This window comes from Biomphalaria glabrata, chromosome 2 (assembly GCF_947242115.1).
Source record: "Biomphalaria glabrata chromosome 2, xgBioGlab47.1, whole genome shotgun sequence".
Lineage (NCBI taxonomy): Eukaryota > Metazoa > Mollusca > Gastropoda > Planorbidae > Biomphalaria > Biomphalaria glabrata.
Genome location: NC_074712.1, coordinates 42,392,547 through 42,414,385, shown reverse-complemented (window position 1 = coordinate 42,414,385; position 21,839 = coordinate 42,392,547). Strand labels below are relative to the sequence as shown.

General features: G+C 36.0%; 1 protein-coding gene across 2 annotated transcripts in view; it reads left to right on the top strand.

The window, feature by feature from the left end:
- The first annotated feature begins 515 nt into the window (after positions 1 to 515).
- The window catches only part of LOC106068822 (uncharacterized), a 33,185-nt gene continuing 11,861 nt past the window's right edge, over positions 516 to 21,839 (top strand). Inside the window, exons 1-3 of one of the 2 annotated variants that reach the window (XM_013228312.2) lie at positions 516 to 864; positions 11,741 to 12,052; positions 13,070 to 13,282. In XM_013228312.2, coding sequence (XP_013083766.2) covers positions 11,891 to 12,052; positions 13,070 to 13,282 — 375 coding nt within the window. In that variant the 5' untranslated portion in view covers positions 516 to 864; positions 11,741 to 11,890. Of the gene's footprint in view, positions 865 to 10,430; positions 10,546 to 11,740; positions 12,053 to 13,069; positions 13,283 to 21,839 lie in introns of those variants that run through there. The other variant, XM_056020674.1, reaches the window with a different exon arrangement.

Below are 21,839 nucleotides of genomic sequence, written 5' to 3'. Positions count from 1 at the left end.
AGAGTGAGTTGATAAAAGCTTCGGAAAAAGTAATACACATTAGAAAATATAATTGTCTTTGAATCAGACAGGAAAACCAGCAGACAGAGTGAGTTGATATAAGCTTAAAGCTTTGTAAAAACACAAAGCGCTTACTAAAAAAAAAATAAAATAAAAAATGAGTAAGCCTACATCTAAAAATTTTCACAAGTTTTCTCGTTGAAAAAGAATTTTCATTTATTAAATAAATAACAATTTATAAGATATACAAACGCTACGTCTATTTTTAAGTATCCTCTCCCGTGATTTGGTCTAATTTAAAACAGAATCTAGATCTAAGTTTAGGGCAGTTTAGGCTATACAATTTTTATTGTTTTGTTAGCCCATTATAAGTGCGTCATAAAGTATGCTTCTTGAACCTTCATTCTCAATGATCAGATAAAAGTCCTTTGTTACCCACAATAATAATAGCATTCTTTTTTGGTCCATAAAGTGGAAGAGAATACAGTTGAATACATTATCGCGAAAGCTTTGCTACAGTAAATTGTCTCTTTTTTTCCTTGGGCAAAAAAAAACAACAACAAACCTGAATGCCTGTTAGGAATATCTTTTTTTTTTTCAATATTGTTTCAAACGTGATTAGTCTAGTTATCTGGTAATTACAGACTAGGCAACACTGTGAATATGCTGAGAATCATTGTACCCAGACATTTAACGACTTTAGCACTGTGGAGCCGCGCCTTGCCAATCACTGCTATTGTTTGGTCTTGTCACCAGAAGTTGAAATGTAATGCACTCATTCAAGCATTGAGACATAGAATCTAGTTACTGAATCCAATTGACTGGCAGTAGTGGCAATCGTTAATGTGTCTACGCTAATCACAGGTAATGCACACACTTGCTCTCTATATTTTCTAAGTTTTGTTTTCTTTTTTTCCTATTGATTTTAAAGAAATTTAGGTAGACTTAAAATTATTGTACAGTAGGAGCTATGTATGAAGTTTTTTTTTAACTTTAAATTTAAGAATAGGCAAAGAGACTATTGAAATCTCATTGTTACTAGAGTTAAACCAAAATAAATATAATATATTGGCCAGGTGTATGTCCTAAACCCAAATAGATTTCTCTGCCCGACACTAGATCTATACATATTGGGCTATGTATTGCATAATTATGTTTACTTTGCCTATATCCGGTGCAAAATCAGCTGTAAAAACAAGAAGTGAATTTTCAAATTGCTTTTATTATCAGCAGGCTTGATTAAGACGTTTTTTATAAGTTCTTGCTCTGATGTTATGTGTTATATTTTTCAAAATGTAGTCTACATGTAGGCCTAAACTAACATTTAGTTAGGTAAAACTGGATGGTATGTTTTGTTTAATATTTTCAAACGTTACTTAAACGATAAAGACTATTAGGCCTATAAAACATCCAGGCCTTAACCTCCTGCAGGATGGCAGCCAGGGGATCATGGCAGGGGATGGCAGCCAGGGGATCATGGCAGGGGATGGCAGCCAGAGGATCATGGCAGGGGATGGCAGCCAGGGGATCATGGCAGGGGATGGCAGCCAGGGGATCATGGCAGGGGATGGCAGCCAGGGGATCATGGCAGGGGATTATGGCAGAGGATGGCAGCCAGGGGATCTTGGAAGGGGATGGTAGCCAGCGGATCATGGCAGGGGATGGCAGCCAGGGGATCATGGCAGGGGATGGCAGCCAGGGGATCATGGCAGGGGATCATGGCAGAGGATGGCAGCCAGGGGATCTTGGCAGGGGATGGCAGCCAGAGGATCATGGCAGGGGATGGCAGCCAGAGGATCATGGCAGGGGATGGCAGCCAGGGGATCATGGCAGGGGATGGCAGCCAGGGGATCATGGCAGGGGATCATGGCAGATGATGGCAGCCAGGGGATCTTGGCAGGGGATGGCAGCCAGAGGATCATGGCAGGGGATGGCAGCCAGGGGATCATGGCAGGGGATGGCAGCCAGGGGATCATGGCAGGGGATGGCAGCCAGGGGATCATGGCAGGGGATGGCAGCCAGGGGATCATGGCAGGGGATGGCAGCCAGGGGATCATGGCAGGGGATCATGGCAGAGGATGGCAGCCAGGGGATCTTGGAAGGGGATGGTAGCCAGCGGATCATGGCAGGGGATGGCAGCCAGGGGATCATGGCAGGGGATGGCAGCCAGGGAATCATGGCAGGGGATCATGGCAGGGGATCATGGCAGGGGATGGCAGCCAGGGGATCATGGCAGGGGATGGCAGCCAGGGGATCATGGCAGGGGATGGCAGCCAGGGGATCATGGCAGGGAATGGCAGAAAGGGGATCATGGCAGGGGATGTGGCAGGGTTCGAGATCGGGAGCTTAGTGAAGACAATTCTTTAACTCATAATACACGACCAGGTAGCCCCATGGGGGGGGGGGGAGCATGTACTCGCACGATCTCAATTTAGCTCTTAATACCCATTGATCGTCGCTAAGTATAAAATTGAAAATAGGTACATGCATGATTGATATATAGAGTTCCAGTAAGAATGGGAAATAAACACACGGTATTAGAGTGTAAGGTGCCTAATCTGAATCTGTAGAGTTTGTACTGATCAGAAGATTGATTGCGTGTTTCGGAACGCGTAGTATTACTCTTAAGTTCGTAGTAACAGACTTACAAATCAAGACATTTACAATAAAGTAAATCAGCAGGTGTAGTATCAAATAGGAATGTTTATTTCAGAAAGGGAACAGTCTAGTCTCAGTCACTATAACAAAGATGTTGCTCCTATGAAAGCCTAGCCTCAACTGTCTACCTATAATTAATCTACAGTCTCGCTTTGAATTAATGTCGTCACAATTGCGCGTTCAGTAGTGCGTCTCTGCCAAAGTATAAGATGTAATATCTCTATCTCATGTAACACACACTAATTAATTCAATATTGACATATTTCAATTTGGATAGGCGGCCAATAATTCATGAAGGTTTAATGGGCACGACTTGCCCTGAATAAAATAGGCTTCCATATGTGCCCAAACCGTAATCACAACTATTGTTACTCCGACCTTATATTGTTCTAGAACACGAATAGGGATATTTTGTGCTTATAACGATCTAGTCTTTAAGGTGTTTATAGCGTGTTTGGAAAGCAGGGTTAGCAGAAATACCACGTAACTTTTTTTTTCTAAAGCCGCCATTTATTTTTAGCGGCCCCCGAAAGGGGAATAGACGCTATTAGTTTTGTGTGGTTTGTCTGTCAGTCCGTCCGTCCGCCACGTTTAGATCTCGTAAACTGGAAAAGATTTTGTAAATCCGACATCATGATATTTAAGACCATTCAAAGTTCTGATGCAACGGCTATTTTTTTCTTTTCTGAAAACGAAAAAAATAATTATTAAAATCAACAATGCAAGCAGTTTTTTTTTTTTTTTCATAAAAATACACCATTTTTACAACTATTCACTATTAGGCCTAATAGTAGGAAACACGGGAGGCTAGTTAGTTAGTAAGGAAGAAGAATGTTTACCATACTTACAACACCTTTATGCTAACGGTTTTAGATTTTTTGAAACATTGTTTTTTTTTTTTTTACTATTGTATTGCTAAGTTTAGTAAGTTCTGTCATATTAACTACTACATTTACAAAAAAACAACATGTTTACTTAATTATCTAAAGGAATTTTTTTTTTACGAAATGTTTTTTTTTTCCTTGCCTCTTTGAAGAACAGAATGACCCTTTACAAAACAATTAGATCAATTAGATAATCATTACATGACATCAGTTAGGCCAGGTTCATGTTAGACTCCACCTTCACTTTCACCTATCCCTTGGTCTGTGGACCGCTGGGGCACCACACAAGATCCGTCAACCTTCTTTCTCCATTCTTCTCTGTCATATGTAATAGACTTTCATTCTGATGTTCTTTCTGAAAATATTGAAACCTGCCTTTTTACCTACCTGGGTGGACCACTTCGGGGACCGATTTTGAGTTTGTGTCTCCACACAAACTGTCTTTGTAACCTTGTTTTTTTTTATTTGCAAGTAGGCTATTAAAAACTATTGGGTTATGAAAATAGGCCTATATGTATATAAAAAAAATATTTCTGTTATGTTAAATAAATAGCCCTTTTTAAACATGTAGTACTAATTCTATGATTGAGGGGCGTATATACGACAATAAGCGCGATCTCATAAGTTGAACACTTTAAAAAATTCAAGATTGCTGAAATCAAATACAGGCCTACGACCTAACAACATTTCGACATGTACTTCACATGTAGCCTGCACGGATCTACAGTAGGCCTACAGCTAATTATTGTGCACCTATCATGGTTTATTGATAGCCCTGTGTTATATTATTTTTTTTTACAATGTGTTTGTGCTGGTGTGTTTATTGTTAGGGAGGATTTTTTATATATTGTTTTTAGGTAACTATTAAGCCAGCATGATAATACTATTTCTGAGCTTTGTGAAATAGGCATTGTAGGCTAAATACGCTATCAGGCTAATAATGAGGAGTCCATGCTTTGTAAAATACAATACTTCTTAGACATTCCCCCCTCTTCTTTGATTCCTTTCCACCTTTTTTTTCTCCTGTAGCGATTAGTCTCTATAAATAGAGGTAGGCCTTCAGTGTATAGATACTACTTGACTAATCGACCAAAACAAGAATGTATGTTATATGTTTAGTTTAAAAGGCTCTCGAGGCCCAGGCTATAGCTGTAAAAGTGTCTGTAATTTAATCTATATTTTTATCAGCAAAGATTCTGTAATCTTCTTAGGTATGGTAACTAACCGACTTAGCTGAACCGCAGTTGTTAGAATAGCATCAACGTTGTATGAAAGAAAAAGTACAAAAAACATTTTTAACAAGTTTTATCTAAAGTTATTGACAAATTAAAGGTGCAATTCTTGTCTTTTGAGACCAAGTTTCATGCTTTCTATGTTTTGAAATGTGTTCATATTTTCAAGCTCTGACTCTTTAGAGTGTTAATGTTTTAAGTTTCTGTCGTTTTTTTATTTTTACCATTCAATCCGAAACTTTCGAGCTAATATTTCGCCTGCAACTATAATGCAGAATGATATATTACGTGAACAGTGTCCCTTGCAGTCAAGACTAAGACGTCTTTAGTGATCCTTATTGGAAATTTGTTGTGATTAAAAGGGCTCTTTTTTTTTCTCGATTAAAAACAACAACACAATACAAAAGAGAATAAACACAACACACAGAAAAGTTTATTGAGTGGCTACACACAGAAGTCTTGATCTTTTAAACGTTCCCTAGTTAACGAGTAACGCTGATACATTCAGACAGAGTTAGGAACAAAGGAATTTTTGTACCTTTCGGTTCTTATCTTAACGGACAGAAGACTCCCCTTCGCAACGACTTGACGCAGTTATAATGGAGCGGGTGGCGTGGTCTTCCGAAATTTGTGAGACTTCGTTCTGAAAACGTTTGATTCCAAGATGAATAGGCCTATAATAGACGGTTATTTAAAAAAGTTTACCAAGTCTTTCTTGTATCGAATAATATTAACAAGAAAGATGCTCAAAGAATAGGTTCACAAATTCGATGATTACCAGGACATGAACTAGGGACGACACATTTAAATTGTTGCTGGAAAAAGTTTTGAAAGAAGAAGGAGGGGTACGCTGAAGGTGATGAGAGAGATGAACTCCAATTGGTGACAAGGCAGGGAGACCTAGGTCTCCCGTAGTGCCCTGGTAAGGAACTCTGCTGTTTGGCGTAGTGCCTCATAGCTTCCATACAAACATAGTGAACCACTGGATACGTCTTCAGGCAGCTCGCGGAGCTGCGGACACTCTAGCAAGACGTGCGCCACCGTCTCTTCTGATTCCCCGCAGTGTCGGCAACGGGCATCAAAATTTGGCAGGAACCGGGCGAAGTACGCACCTATGGGGCAGTGTCCCGTACGCCACTGCGCTATTGTTGTTTGTTCCGACCTTTTTAGCCTCCACCACGGGTCCTCTCGATTTGGGCGACGCATGTGCTGCCAGACTCCCCTGGCAGTGTTGGGAAGGTGATGGGAAGATTTCTATAAAGGAATAACGTGGCAGATTAGGATTTCGGGAACTAGAAAGGAAAAAAAACAACATTTTATTACTGCAAAAAATTAAATAAAGTAGGCCCCCTATTGATTAAATTAGCTAGTCGCTGAACTAATAGGCTAGTTACTGTTTTCAAAAGAGATTTTAAGAGATACCTCAAAAGCGTTTCACAACTCTAAAAAGGGACATATAGGTCTAGTTACTGTCAAGAAAGTTATTGGGAGGTTGAGCGGTATATTAATGTTGAAATGAAGAAATGAATGAGCTGATTGATTCCTAAATCATTTTTTTCTGGATGAGAAGAACAAACAGATAACAAATATGCCCTTACTGGTTAGGTGTATATTCACAATAATATGTAGATTGAACTATAATAAGAGTCGGCATGACAATATTTACTATCGGCTAGCCATAGATCTGTACAAGGATCAAATTTCGTTTTACCGTCTGAATCATATGGGTCAGGATATTTCTCTGAACGTTGAGATTGTTGACCTTCCCTCCCCGCCCCAACCACACCAACCTTGACCCTTGTCTTTTTTAAAAAATAATCCACTTTAAATTAGTAGGCCTATGTAGCCACTGGGATATTTTTCTTCGTCTTCTTCTTCCTTCCCATTTTTTATGTTGGACAGTTCAGACGAGTATTACTATAGCTGAAATGAACTGTTCAGACGAGTAGGCCTATTCCTTAGCTGAAATAAACTGTTCAGACGAGTATTACTATAGCTGAAATGAACTGTTCAGACGAGTAATCCTATAGCTGAAATGAACTGTTCAGATAAGTAATCCTAAAGCTGAAATGAAATGTTCAGACGAGTAATCCTATAGCTGAAATGAGCTGTTCTGACGAGTATTACTATAGCTGAAATGAACTGTTCAGACGAGTATTCCTATAGCTAAAATGAAATGTTCAGACGAGTATTCCTATAGCTGAAATGAACTACGCAGTTTCAAGACAGGCAGCTCTTCATATAGTTTTTCTATAGGAGGGTATTGGGGCCAGTGTCTTGTACGGCCTCTCGATAGAGTATGTAGCTATAAAGGACATGCTAAACTTTCTCTGGTGACTTTCCACTAAGGATAATCTCACTAGTCCTAATTTTTAGCTTCCGGAACATGTGTTGTCTCCTTCTGTTGTGCCCGGTTCTGAGTCGACAGAAATGTATGTTGGTCGTGTCGGGATAGCTTGTCCTAGTTGTGGTCTAATGACCAGGAGGAACACGTATTCGTAGCACACTTTTTTTTCAAACACACATACACGCATTGCTACGCAAGCACACATACACAACTAGACATTGAGTGACTTCCTTACGTTTTGTTTTGAATGGCGACGTCATTTGAAGTCTATACAAAAATTATATTATGGAATACTGACAAAAGTGTTATTATTGGTATTGATACATTTGGTAGCAAGGGGCTGCTGTTATTAATTGTGTACAGAATGTCTTTCTTTAAAGCACAAGTGCAGCGGATATTTAAGGGTACTGAGGTTGAAACAACGTGTATTGGAGGAGCTAGAAAAAAAACCTCACAAGTTTATTAACTTCAAAAAAGCTATAAAATAATATTTTGAAATGTAACAAAGTGTCATTAACTTTTAAGGCCTGCTGTTCAAACTCAGAACCATTGTGATGGCAGTGCATACAACTCGGCCTAGCAGCCTTACCTTATGGCGTGGCAGCCGCGTTACACCTATTTCTAGTTTTCTTTATTTAGTCTTTATTTTATTGTATTTTTAATGGTCTTAGAAAATTGAATGAAACAATTTGCAGTCAGCACGTAGGCCTAATCATTGCAAAATTTTAGTAGCAAAATTTTCTTAAATCTTCTTTTTAGAAGTAAGGTCTATATCATATAAGATAAGAAATCGTCAAATTTATGCAGTTCTGTTTCGATCTCACCTTTCAGTGACCAGCGACGACTAATGTCTTTGTAGCAGACGGGTACTATGGCAGTCACTCAATGGGAGTCCATTTAGTTGGGCAGTATAAATAGTTTTTTTTCAAGAGCAATAATCAAAGTAACTATTTTTGATAACACCTGACGTAATACACTTTATATTGATAGATGTGATGAAAATATGTATGTTCATTTTGCACTAACATCAAATGATTTTTCCTATTTAAACAAAAAAAAATGTTTCGTCTAACTGTCTTTCTTAGTCATTTGTTTTAAGCCATGTGTGAAATACACCGTGAAACATTATTGTTAGAAATATTTGTTTCATAGCATTCTTGAACAATCTATTTCACCATCTTAAACCTGTACAGCTTTAAGAATGTTTTTCCAAAAGTATATCTTTTGTGTTTCTCGAACTTAAGAGTACATATGTGTCAAAACCGATGTCACTATTTAAGTATGGACCAGGACCGGCCTTTGGCATGGGCAAACTAAGTAGCCGTCTAGGGCCTCCAATTGGTTGGGACCTCGCACATGAAAAAAAAAATGTGAGAAAAATTGCGAAACCTGGATGAAATCTCCAAGATAGCAGAGATCTACGTCTGTTGGCCTAGCTGTAAGAAGTGTCTAATTTAGCTCAATGTTTATTCGTGAATGTTAAGATCTACTTATTAGACTATCTATGTTAGAAGAACTCTGTTGTTTCCTATTGGTAATTATGTCAAAATGTTATAATGTTAGTCTGGTGCTACAAAGTGCAAACGAAAAACGGACAATGCAAAGACGTGCTTTATTAAATTTTGTTACTCGTCGGCATTGATTGCTTCAACCAAACAATTGAAATTGCGGTATTTTATTTGTATGGAGTTTATTTTTATTTTTCTATTTTATTTGGGGCCACCAAATTCATTTCTCATAGGGCCTCTCATTACCCAAGGCCGGCTCTGCTTGGACTCGTAAATATAATTTAATTGATGCATTCTAATATTATTAAACAGCCGTTCATAAAATTCACAAATGCCAAATATCTATTTGTGTAGGGCTGCAATAATATATTCTACATTTTTGGAAACAAGATCTAATTGGCTACGCAGTCTTTTTTTTTTTTAATAAGCCTGGCCTTAACTGCTTTCTACACTGTAGGCTACTATTGTGAGTTAAGTCTGCCTAAATCTGTCAAAAAGGAATTTTAAAAATACTTAAATGTTATTTCTAATCTATGAATTAGAAGACTAAGGCTATAATAAATAGACTTTTATATAAAAAAAAATAATTGTATTTTCCTTTTTTTTTTTTTTACAAAAAATAAATTTAGACAAAATATCATTTGATTGATTCTCCGCTTTGTCAATGTTTCTCAACCCGGCCTCGAACTTCGAAGCACTTAATATTCGATACCGATTTAGTATTGATCTGTAACGCAGCCCTGATCGAACTCGTGCTGCAAGTAGGCCTATAATATACTGCAACACAGAGAAACACAAAATCCTGTTAATTACATTGACCTCACCTGGATTACTGTGGACAACAAATAGTGTTTTTATTGAGTTCTCCACATCCTGTACAATACAGCGGCTCTCAAATTGCATTAAAAAATCAACACCACTGTAACGACCGATATTTGTCATCTGTGTTTCAGTTTACTAAATACATCGAGACAAAATATTGCATCAAAATATAAATCTGGTGAGCTGAACTTAAATAAACGTTTAGCTGTCGAAGGGTCTGATAAAGGCCTGATATGTTCTAAATTGAATAAAAAAAATATAGGACACCAATGGAGTCTTTAAACTTAGATTGTTACCTAAGATGGGTGTTAGAGAGTAATGGACGTATTTTAAGTATTTTTGCCTGTTTCACAGACCTCTATTAAACTTTAGATATGCCTGCATTTAGGTCGAAAGGAAGCTTTGTTTATTGACTATGCACAGTATACAGCTATTTTGTGCGTCACAACAAATGACGAAACATGAATTTAGATAAATCGATAAATCAAATGTTAAGTTTCTCATTGGGTTGGTTTACATGTAGCTCATCTGTCTGCATTTTTGGGGGTCCAAAAGATGTAGTTTTAGTTTTTATTGACCCCCAATCAGCGGGATCCGATAAAAGTAAACATTTGTCAAAACGATATTAAAGATCATAATTGGCAATAAACATGCAAAGATGTGGGGTTTTTTTTTATCAATAGTCATTTCTTAAATAGCCTACGTTAAAAACACAAAATTACTCGATTGTTTACAATTGTTCAAACTTAGGCACTTCTCTGTTGTGTAATGACATTGCAAAAACTCATGTCATGCCCAAAGTTCGCATTTAATGAAGGTGTTGACATTTTACCATGTAGTCCAAGAGTTGCCATTCCATCCTTTAATCAGGAAAAAAAATTCATTCAGCACAGAAATAGAATAGCTAGAAATCGCACCACTTATATAAGACTTGTTATTCCATCTTTCAACAGGAAACTAATCTCAATTCTGCACAAAAATAAACCTAGCACCCAATGCTATTGACTTGAGGAGGATGATGGATTACACTAGATTTAGGACGCATAAAGACTATTTTCATAAAGATCGTGCGTACTTCGACCCTAACAAATATGGTGAAATGAATTGTTTTTGTAAAAATCATACTGTACAGAGAGGGTTTAGCTCAACGTAATGTGCCTGTTGAATTGAAACTGTTTAATTATTTCTCTGATTTCTTTGTGCTGCGTTTCTTCTGTAACTATAATGCCGAATTGGATTTACTTATAGGCAACACAAGCTTAGCCAGAAAAATGGTTTCATGGACATTTTCAATCATTTTGAAGAAAAAAAGCAAAAGAAAAAATGCCTTATGCTGGTTACCAGGGGCCCTGCGGTCGCAGAGGGGCCCTGCACTTTCAAAAGGCCCCGCGCTAATTCTAGGTGTAAATTATTAAATTAAACCATTATGACTTTTACATATAATAAAAGGGTTTCCGCGGCCTCCTGTTTTTCTAGAGCCTTCTGGAAATCTCCTGTAATTGCAAAATATACGAAAAAGTCTTGAAAATATCCAGAAATTATAAAAATCTCCAAAGAACTCATAAAATCTCTTGAAAAATAGACAAAATTGTCAAATTTGGGGTGCCAATCCTACGCGCGATTAAAAAAACGGCATTGTCAGCTTTCATTTCATAAAAATTATTGCAAAGACGAATTTATTTTCTAATACAAAATCTTAATTTTGATATTATGCTTATCCCTACCCACACTGGGCCCCGCGCAATCCGTTTCGCATAGGGCCTCGCAATTGTTATGGCCTGCCCTGTCCCCAAGGGCATATATCTCAAATAGCTCAGGAAAGGAAACACACTGAAAGGCGTGCGTTTTACAGGGTGAAGTTTATAATTACGTTAGGTTGAGTTCACAAATCGAAAGACTACATTTTTCTTTAGCACCTTATTATCTCCCCAAAAGTAGATGTGTCAATCGCATTTAGGCTGCTTAGGGTCTATTGGTTTCTGCATTTTAATTGTAAGAACGTAATTTATCACCAAATGTAAGAGTCTAGATAGTGCAAGCTAGATCTAAGATAAAAGCCTTTCCCTGGACAAAGAGTCATAAAAGGGATAATTACTCTACTTTTCAATTGATGATGACACTTCGACGAGTCAGATCTAAGCGTTGCAGGCTATACTCTTTGTTTTAAATAGCCTGCACTAAAATGTGAAAATAAATAACCATATAATAATTTTCCGAACATTCTAAGTGACACTTATAAAACAGTAAACAAGTAAGCTAACATTAACTATTACTTTTTTTCCTCTTAAGATTTAACTGTCACCAAAACTTCCAACACACCTGAGGTTATAGCTCAAAGCAGTTCTAGTCTTGAGACAACAGCTTTATATGAAACGGTCAATGGATCAGAAAGCAATGTTTACACAATAGACTACAAAACAGTTGTTAAAAAAAAAAAAGATGGCTGTTAGAAATGGTAGTTCCCCTTTTCAAGAGGCTATCATCAGAGATCCAGTGCCTACACTGAGGCTGACTCATAAAGCAAAGAATGTCTCAAAAGACATCAAGTTAACTCTCGCCAACAAGTTTATACAAGCTATTATGTCAGGAAATCAAACGAAGGTGAGAGTATGGCGTGTTAACAACCACATTTCTAAATAGACTTTGTTCAGTTTTCAGATTTTAAAAAATGGGAAAGAGATTTAGAAAAATGAGAACAAAATCAACATTATTCAGCATAGTCTATCTAGCATTTTAAAATTTGTCATGTTTATAGCATGCTCAGTGCCTTATGGTCCAATCTCATTTGTGGACCAGTGTGGAGAGCAGGTATGGGAGGTTTCCATGCTGACTTTAGACACAACTCTGCTCGAGTCGGGATTCGAACTCGAGCCCCCTTTTTAAGTGGCCACGCCGTAGCCAGGTAGTTTTAGCCTTTCAGCCAAACATCTCATATTTTGACCTACACATTTTTTTTTATAGAAAATAATTGTTATAGATACTTTAAATGCAGGCCTAATATAGATACTGAATAATTAATAGAATTATATTAAAAAATGGAACGTTTAAAACTAATTGCAATAGACCCTACATGCTTATATTTCTAATAAACAAGATATATAAGCTATGTATGTTTGTCTATTTTAAATGGATTATGATATATTTATTTTAAATGGTGCTAATTGAGAGGGGAGGTAACTTATTCGCATTTTGAAAACAATTTTTTTTTAGATTCATGAACTGTTCTTAAATAAATGTGCAAGCATTTATCACTGAATACGATTATGTAACAGATTCAAATCTTGATATGGTTGATAAGGGTTTCTTTTTTAACAATATGAAAGACTTTGGCTGCGTCACATCTCTGTTGAGACGTTTTCATTATTGGTGAAAAATGAAGGCGTCTGCAGATGTGTTGGATGCACAGTAGAGCACACCACTACTTTGTAGACTGCTGCTCATACAAATTCAACTTTACAGGACTCACAAACCTTAATAGCACCCGAAAGGAAAAATATTTTTTTAAACAGATGTTTAAACATACTTTCCCCTTTTATTTAAACCACTTTCCTACTCTATTCGAACATAAAATCTTTTTTTTTCTTCGTTTAAATTCACGGCTTATTTGCCATTGTCTAGATCCAGCGCTTTCTAGACCGAGGAGTGCAGATCAATACTAAAAACGATTACGGCTTTGGAGCTCTTGTGGCCGCTCTACATATAGAGGATGAGAAAATAAGGAACCGCATCTTTCACTTTCTGCTGGACAACGGAGCATCTTACACCGCTAGAGATGATCAACACGACAGATCTGTTTTGCTCTGGGGTTGCGTTCTGGGACGAAATGAACAGGTAAGAACCAAATCCTTGTCTTTCTTTAGTTGACTATATTGAAGGACTATATTGTGCTTTAAAAATATTAAAGACCAACTGAAGAGGTTTTGGGGTCAGACGCGGAAACTGGTGTTATACTTTTTTTTAGATTCATAATGCTTAAAAAAACATACATACGAAATTTTAGACATATATTCTTTGTAATTATTTAGATATAAGCAATTTAATGTGAGTTTTAGGGACTATTAAATTTCACAATCTCGAAGCCATTCGAGATCAGTATTTCCCAGACAACCAAGGTCGATGACGTAGTTTAAGGGAAATTAGGTCAAATTTTTCAGTTTATGGCTTAGCGTATTTCCCTATTCCTTTTTACAGGAATGCTAGTTTCTAAAAACAAAGGCGACTAAAACACGCCAATTTATAAAAAGTGGATGTTAGAGTTGGGGAAATTAGGTCAAATCACGCAATTTATGGCTTTGCATGTTAGATCTACTGTTTGTCGGCTTATTCTTGATCTAGTCAAGCGAACAGCGTTTCAGCCCACGCAGTACCGCGAGCCTCAGTTCACATGTTTCGTTTTAGTCAAGTTACGCAATTTATGGCTTATGTTACTGCTTCAGGCTTATTCTAGTTCTAGATCTACTGCTTTTGATCAAGAGCAGAGTTCTTTTCTCAGATCATTAATGATGTATGAAGTAGACCTAAATTTAGATCTAAATCCAATTAGATGAAGTCTAGATCTAGTAATAGTAGTATTGGATATTTAGAGATAAGACCTATCTATTTAGACTGATCCGATCGAGGTGCTGGGCCTAGACCTAGAAAAACAAAGTTTAAAATTATATACTCTATCTATACACTTAATAGTGATTATTAACCTATAGTCGTCCCTAAATAGGCCCAATATGGGAAAAAAACAATTATTACAATGTGAATGTTGAGCTCATTCAATGTAGTTATTGTAGTATACGATTATATTTAGTTTGAATCTAGAGTCACAACCCCGTACAACACTAGGCAAATAGCTTTAACTTAAACCATAACTTAGACTTAAAAGTAGTCTGATTTAGATCTACTAGTAAAAAAAGTACTAGATCTAAATTTCTAAAAACTAATCTATAAGGCAAAAATTAGACCTAGATCTACCAATTCTATAATATTAATAATATACGAAATATGGATTTTATTACACTCTTATTTAAATATATTCGTACCGTATATTCGGTCCTATATACTTACATAGTTCTATAAATAAATATCTAAAAATTAAAGTTTTTATTTATCTCACGCTTGACTCATTTGTTGATTGGAATAGAATCATTAGATTATTAGATAGTTAAGTTAGCAAGTTAATCTGTAACTGTAGGTAACAAAGTTTTAAATTGTGTTTAGACTATAAATGAAAGAGATTATCCTACTGGAGAAGGAGTTGTCCTTTTTTTCTTTTCTCTGGGAAGTCAGGGAAGTGGAAAATAAATTATAGTATCAATATAATGTTAAGTAATGCATATAGGCTACTGTTGATGTAATTATGCAACTCATTTTATTAAATTTTAGTAACCCAATTATTGTCAGTTAATCACTGAATATATATATTTTTTTTATTGTTATTAAAAAATGCAGAGCTATTCATAATTTAAAGTGTTTAATAAATAAGGCTGGCAGTCGAGTCGAAAGATTAATGAGAAATGCAGTATTTTCCATGGCTACGCAGCCCAGCTGCAAACTAGATATTTTGCCGCGTCCAGCAAAGACATAACCATATTCAGCTGGTGGTCAATTTAAATGTTCTTTACGATGTCTACGTCTTCCCTCATCAGTGGATTTTCTTTTGGCCTCTAATATGTATTCCACGTTGCAATTTGTAATAAATAGCATCATTCGAAGAATGAGATCCAACTTATTTTTTAAAAATGTAACCCCTTTACAGATCAAGTCATCATTGCAATGGACATTCAGATCTGCATTAACCTAAAAATGATCAAAATTTGAATAGGTTTCGAAACGAAGAAAGTTGTGTGGTTTGCATTCCGAACTGTCTTCTCTGTGGTCTCAGGTTCAAACATTGACCACTGCCATTAACTAACATTCTGCTGGAGTTTTGGGCTATGACTTAATAATATTAAATCCTGATTCGAAACTTTGTCTAAACCTAGCAAGTGAAAAGGAACATACTAAAATAATGTTGTGTGTATAATGAAGAACTCTATTAAAATGTGATTTTGTATTTACATTTATTGGTATTTATTAGATAAAATAAAATTGTAGAATGTTTCTGTGATTTGTTTCACAGGGAATATTGTATTTCCAAAATGATGAAAGATCCATCTAGTAAACTTGTCTGTATGCCACATGTCATATATGTTTTCTGTAAAATAGATTTTAAAAAATTTATTAAAAAATTTAGTGACTAGTAAAAGTGTTAGAAGGCCTAGCTAGAATTAGAGATATAGAAAATAATATAGATAGATCTAACCATTTAGTTTTGTTATAATAACAATTATAATAGACTAATAGTGTATACTAGTAAAACTAGTACTATTAGACTTAGTATAGTCTAAGTATAGTATACCTAGACCTAGTCCTAGATGATCTACTAGTACTTGATGATACTAGAGACTACTACTAGTATACTAGCTAGAGAGTAGAGTAGACTAGATCTAGATGTAGATCTTATAGATCTAGATTTAGATACCAGAAAAAATAGATCTAAACTAGTGACTAGTCCTATTATTATAATCTATCTATAATTATATTAATTCAATAGTCTGCTCTAGAATTGAAGCTGATTTTCAAATCTCGTTATTTTTTACACTTTCAAATTACTTTTTCTAATATAAATACGCTTTTCTAAAACCTCAAATTTTTAGGAACTAACTTTGATGCTATCTACTATCTAAATCAATCGCTATCTCAATTTCGAAAAAAACCTCTTCAGTTGGTCTTTAAGGTTTTGAGCTCAGTTGTGTCAGAACGAAATCTATCAAATTACAAACCTTGCCTTTCAATAGCTTGTATATACATTTTTAAAAGCAGGGATATGATTTGTTCATGGGCCAATTTTGTCTTGCGAATAGAGCTTCGCTTTGTTCAACTTTAAAATTAGTTTATTAATCTATACGCTTATAATTCACACTTCTAGCAGATTTCCGAAAGAACACTGCTAAAATATACAATTGTTAATTAAGATCTAGGTTCACAGTCAGCAATATACAAACAACAACCATTAGTGTCATGGCGGAGAATGATACTTTATTATATTGAACGCGTGCACCTTTGCGCACCATATCAACATCCCCTTTTCTTTAAAAAAAATATTTAAAAAAAATAAAACATTTCGGGGAGTATCATAGAAAAAAAAAATAAAACAAAACCACAACATAAACAACTAAACATAACATACATATATACGCTTCAATGAATATGAAACATATCACATTTAAAAATAAACATTCAATAGTTCATTAAGACACATAGTCATTGAATCTTGTCGGTTTCTTCAACTGATCCCTTGGTCGCAGGGAATGATGAGTTGATGAGTGGCGAATGTGTTGATTATGAGTTCTATTGTCCTGTAAGTTGTCATCAGTATCGGGAAATATATCTTCTTCTGTTTCTCTGTTCGGGTTAATATGTACCCTGTTTCTTTGGTATACTGCACCATTGTCACCTCGAATAATGTAAGCTCTCTGGTTGACTTGAGACTGGATTCTTCCACGTCTCCATGTAGGGTCATTAGGAGATTGGAAATAGACCAGTTCTCAGCTGACTTAAATTTCTTGACTTCTTATCATAAGACGTTTTTACACTCATCTGACGTTTTTCTTTCCTTCTCATAATGTTCTCTTGACATGTAGAAATCTTAATGTTACTCTTTTTGTTTGGTATCAGTGTTCGAGTCATCCGACCAAAAAACATCTGAACTGGGCTTAGATTTGTGTCTTGCCTTGGAGTATTTCTAAATTCCAGAAGAGCTTCATAAGCATCTGACTTTGATTCTCTAGATTTATTCATTATGTTCTTCAAAATTTTAACTGCTGACTCAGCCTTTCCATTGGATTGATTGTGTCCTGGAGAAGATTTCAAATGAGTCACTCCCCATTCCATCATAAATTTGGAAAAATATTCCGATGTGAACTGAGGTCCGCTATCAGATATACAGACTTTGGGCACCCCATATCTTGCAAATAAAACTTTCAGTTTCTTTATAATTGCGTGTGTTGTTTTCAACTGCATGTTTTCTACCTCTATGAAATTTGAATAATAGTCCACTATAACTAGATATTGTTGGTCACACATTTGGAATAAATAAATTCCAATCTTGTCCCACGGATTAGAACCTATTTCGTGCTGTATTAATTCTTCTCTCTGATTTGCTGGTTTATTTTTCTGACAAATATAACATGAGTTGGCTATTTCCTTTATTCGAGCTGATAATCCAGGCCAGAAAACTGTTCCTTTTGCTCTTCTTTTCATTGAGTCTACTCCCAGATGTGCTGCGTGGAGTTTTTCTTCTATTTCCTTGCGAAGTGATATCGGTATGATTAATTGTTCTCCTTTCAAAAAGAGTCCGTCTTCGTATGTTAACATGTCTCTTAGTGAAAATATTGTTTGAGTTCAGGTAAACTATTATGTTTGTCTGGCCATCCATTTAGGATATACTGAATAAGTGTTTGCATTGTTCTATCTTTCTCTGTCTCAATTCTGACTTTCTCCAGCACTGCATCTGGTATTGCCAGTCCGACTGTATTGACACAAACATCAGGGATATCACTCTTTTCCTCTGATGGGTCTCTACTCAAAGTATCAGCTATGAACAAATTTTTGCCTTTGACATATTGAAACTGGATGTCGTAACGATAAAAACGCATCATTAGACTTTGTAGCCTTCTCGGAGCAGAACTGAGTGGTTTTTTAAGGATGTTTTTCAGTGGTTTATGGTCATTCTGAACTATAACTGTCCTGCCATACGTATACTGGTCAAAACGTTCCAAACCAACAACCACTGCTAACAATTCTTTTTCAATCTGTGCCCATCTTTTCTGAGTATCAGTTAATGATCTAGAAGCATATGCTATTGGACTGCCATCTTGTAATAACGCTGCTCCCAACCCATTTTGGCTGCTATCTGCTTGTAATGTAAGCTCTTTGTTAGGGTCAAAATATATCAATGTGCCATGAGTCGATATTTTCTGTTTTATTTTGTTGAAAGCTCGTGTGCATTGATCAGACCAAACAAATGGTGTGTTCTTTCTGATCAACTCTGTTATGGGCTGTAAATCTGTCGACAAGTCTGGAACAAATCTTGCAAGATATTGAACCATGTCATAGAATCTTCGGACCGATGAAATATCTTTTAGAGCATTCAAACTCAAAATGGCAGGTACTTTGTTCGGGTCTGATTTTATTCCTGCTTCTGTAATAATATGACCCAAAAAATTAATCTCATCTGTTCTAAAAACAGAGTTTTCGTGGTTCAGTTTAATCTTCTTTTCTTGACATCTCTTCATCAGCTCTCTTAGGTTAATATCATGATTTCTGAGTGCCTCTACTTTCGTTCTTCCTCTTCCTACCACTATAATATCATCAACGTAATTGAAACAGCCTTTCAGTCCTTCTAGTGCTAAATTTAATCTTCTCTGAAAAAATTCTGAACTCACTTTCAGACCAAAATGTAATCGTTTCCATTTGTATCTACCAAAAGGGGTTATCATTGCTGTCAAATTAGATGACGCTGTGTCTAGTCTGACATGCCAGAAAGCTTCTTGCACATCCAATTTGCTGAATATTTTGGCATCGTTCAAATCTGCCAATATGTCATCTAAAGTAGCAAGATTATAGAATTCCCTTAGTAAAACTTTATTCAGGGCTTGTGGATCTATGCAGATCCTAATTTTTCCATTAGCTTTTTCCACAATTGCCATCTGACTCACCCACTCTGTAGGCTCTATCACTGGTTCTATGATTCCTCTCTGCACTAGGGTCTTTAACTCCTCCTTAACTCTTTCTTGTAAAGCAATAGGGATCTTTCTACACGGCAGAACCTTGGGCTTAATGCTGCTATCAATCTTTAAAGACACTTCTCCTAAGTCACCCAAATCATCAGTAAACTTTGGATTACAGTCTTCTTCTTGGTTATTCACTAATGATGCTATGAACCTATCTTTATTGACTTTGATTAACTTCATTCTTGTTAAAGTTTCATGACCTAGAAGGCATGCTAGATTATTTGATACAACTATATATTCCACCTCAAATGTTTCGTTTGTTTTCTTATTTCTCGTCGTTAGAGTGGCTTTCCCTATGGGTCTCATTTCAGTCTTATTCCACATTAGTAATCTTTGCGTTGCCTTTTCTATCTGATTCTTATTTACGTATTTTTCCTGGATGGTGTTTACATCAGCTCCACTATCTCGTATGCTCTGCAAATATCTCTGCACCTTTCCAATGTGAGACTACTATCTTGTAACAATTTCATTTTGAGGTAATCAAGCTATCTTCCAGGCGTTCAAAACTACACTATTGTGCTAGTCTTCTCAGATTTGTTATGTACTTTTTAATGTCCTCGCCTTCTTGCTGTTCACGAGTATTGAAAACATAGCGCTCATAAGTTTCATTTGTTTTTCCAATGCAAAAACTTTCAAATTTGTTCACTATTTCTTCCATCTTTCATTCTTTTCCCTTCTCAATTTCAAGACCTTCATATATGTCCATCGCTTTTGTCCCTATAATTGTTAGAAAGGTGGCCTTTCTGACCTCCTCTGATTCTTCCGACAATTTAGTGGCTAACCCGGGCAGCTCCGGTGAAACTTTTGCCAAATAGCGGCCATGTTTCCCTCTACCTCGAGCGGCTCGGGTACAGGAAGGAAATTTCTAGCTGCCATTGCACGGCGTAGCCTTGAATTGTTGCCCATTTATTATTGCAAACAATAAACCTTTATATAGGCCTACTGATTAATGATTACTTCTGATCATTAATACACCGCTGCCACCATGTTAATTAAGATCTAGGTTCACAGTCAGCAAAAAACAAACAACAACCATTAGTGTCATGGCGGAGAATGATACTTTATTATATTGAACGCTTGCACCTTTGCGCACCATATCAACAACAAGCGTACTTTGTTTTAAAAAATCCATGATTGAATACTATCAATTTAACGTCACTGAGAATCCCTAAACAAGCTTAGACCATGGAACTATACTAATGGAACACCAGCTTCGAGTTTTTTACAAAGACAAAGAGAGTCGAAGTGCCGTCGCGCATCTTTTTCGCGCACCATACCATTTTGAAAAATCGATGAGGATGCCAAAGAAGAAATTTACTCCGAGAGCCACTTGGATTGACCTTCATTGAGAGTAAAACTTCCCCACACTATATTTTATTAGATCTGTAAAAACTTTATCCATTTTCTGACTATCTGATAAAATAGATACAATTTCCCTGAATAAGAGATCGTCACAAAAGTGTTGTTTTTTTTCGATCACCCTATAAAATGCCACTTATTTTCCAAAAAATAGAATCTAAATTCCGAAAATACAATCTTTCAGTGTTTCTGTGTTTGGTTTATTTACACTAAATCTGGATGAAGACCTGTCTACCGTTCCGCCAAATGCGTATTTGTTACGATATACCTACTAAATTGCACGAAATAAAAATAGGAGGCCTAATACAGTTTTGACACTCCAAGCTACGCATTTCTAATCGTTTTTTTTTTTTTTTTATTATCGAAAGGACTAGGCTATAGGCATACACGTCTCGTGAGAAACAAAGAAAAAGTTAATCTTGGTAGCCTAAATAAAATGACAAAAAAAAAAAAAAAAAAAAAACCAACAAAACAACTATAGCCTAATCTAAAATGAAATAGATCTAGAGCTAGATTTTCTTGGACGAATGATATAAAATAAGTATAAATAATAAGTCATATGAATCTGATAGATCTAAAACAAATACTGATAGAGTCTTTCATTAATTAATTATTAGAATTACTTGACTACCTACTGGGTATTTTTATCGCCAAAATACAATGTATTTTATGTGCATTTATTAAAAACAACAACCAAAAATTAAGCGTTTGACGCAACTAGATCTAATATTAGTAATATATAGATTCTAGTTCTAGATCCAGAAAGCTACTTCTCTAATTCAGTTTTCTAGTTTAATTCTAGTTAGATCTAGATTCTAGATGTCTAGACCAGTAGATCTAAATCTAGCCAGGGTTTTTGTCATGGAATAGATTTATAAAACTTCAGCCACCTACTGATCACGATATGACAGATAGGCCTACGCTCTCTACTACTAGAGTCGCTAGACTCATCTACATCTAGTACTAGTAGATCACTACATTTGGGTCATTTGACTAGATGATTACTAGATCACAGTAAAATTCAATGTGTACTTCCGACTTTAGCTCAACAAACAAGTCTACTCCAAAGTATAGATCTACTAGTAAAGTCACAAAGTGTAAAGGATCATTATATATTCACATAAAAAAATTATAGGCCTAAAATGAATCGAATAATCAGTCACTAATTTGACTAATCAGTAATCTAAATTGTTTTTTTTTTTTAA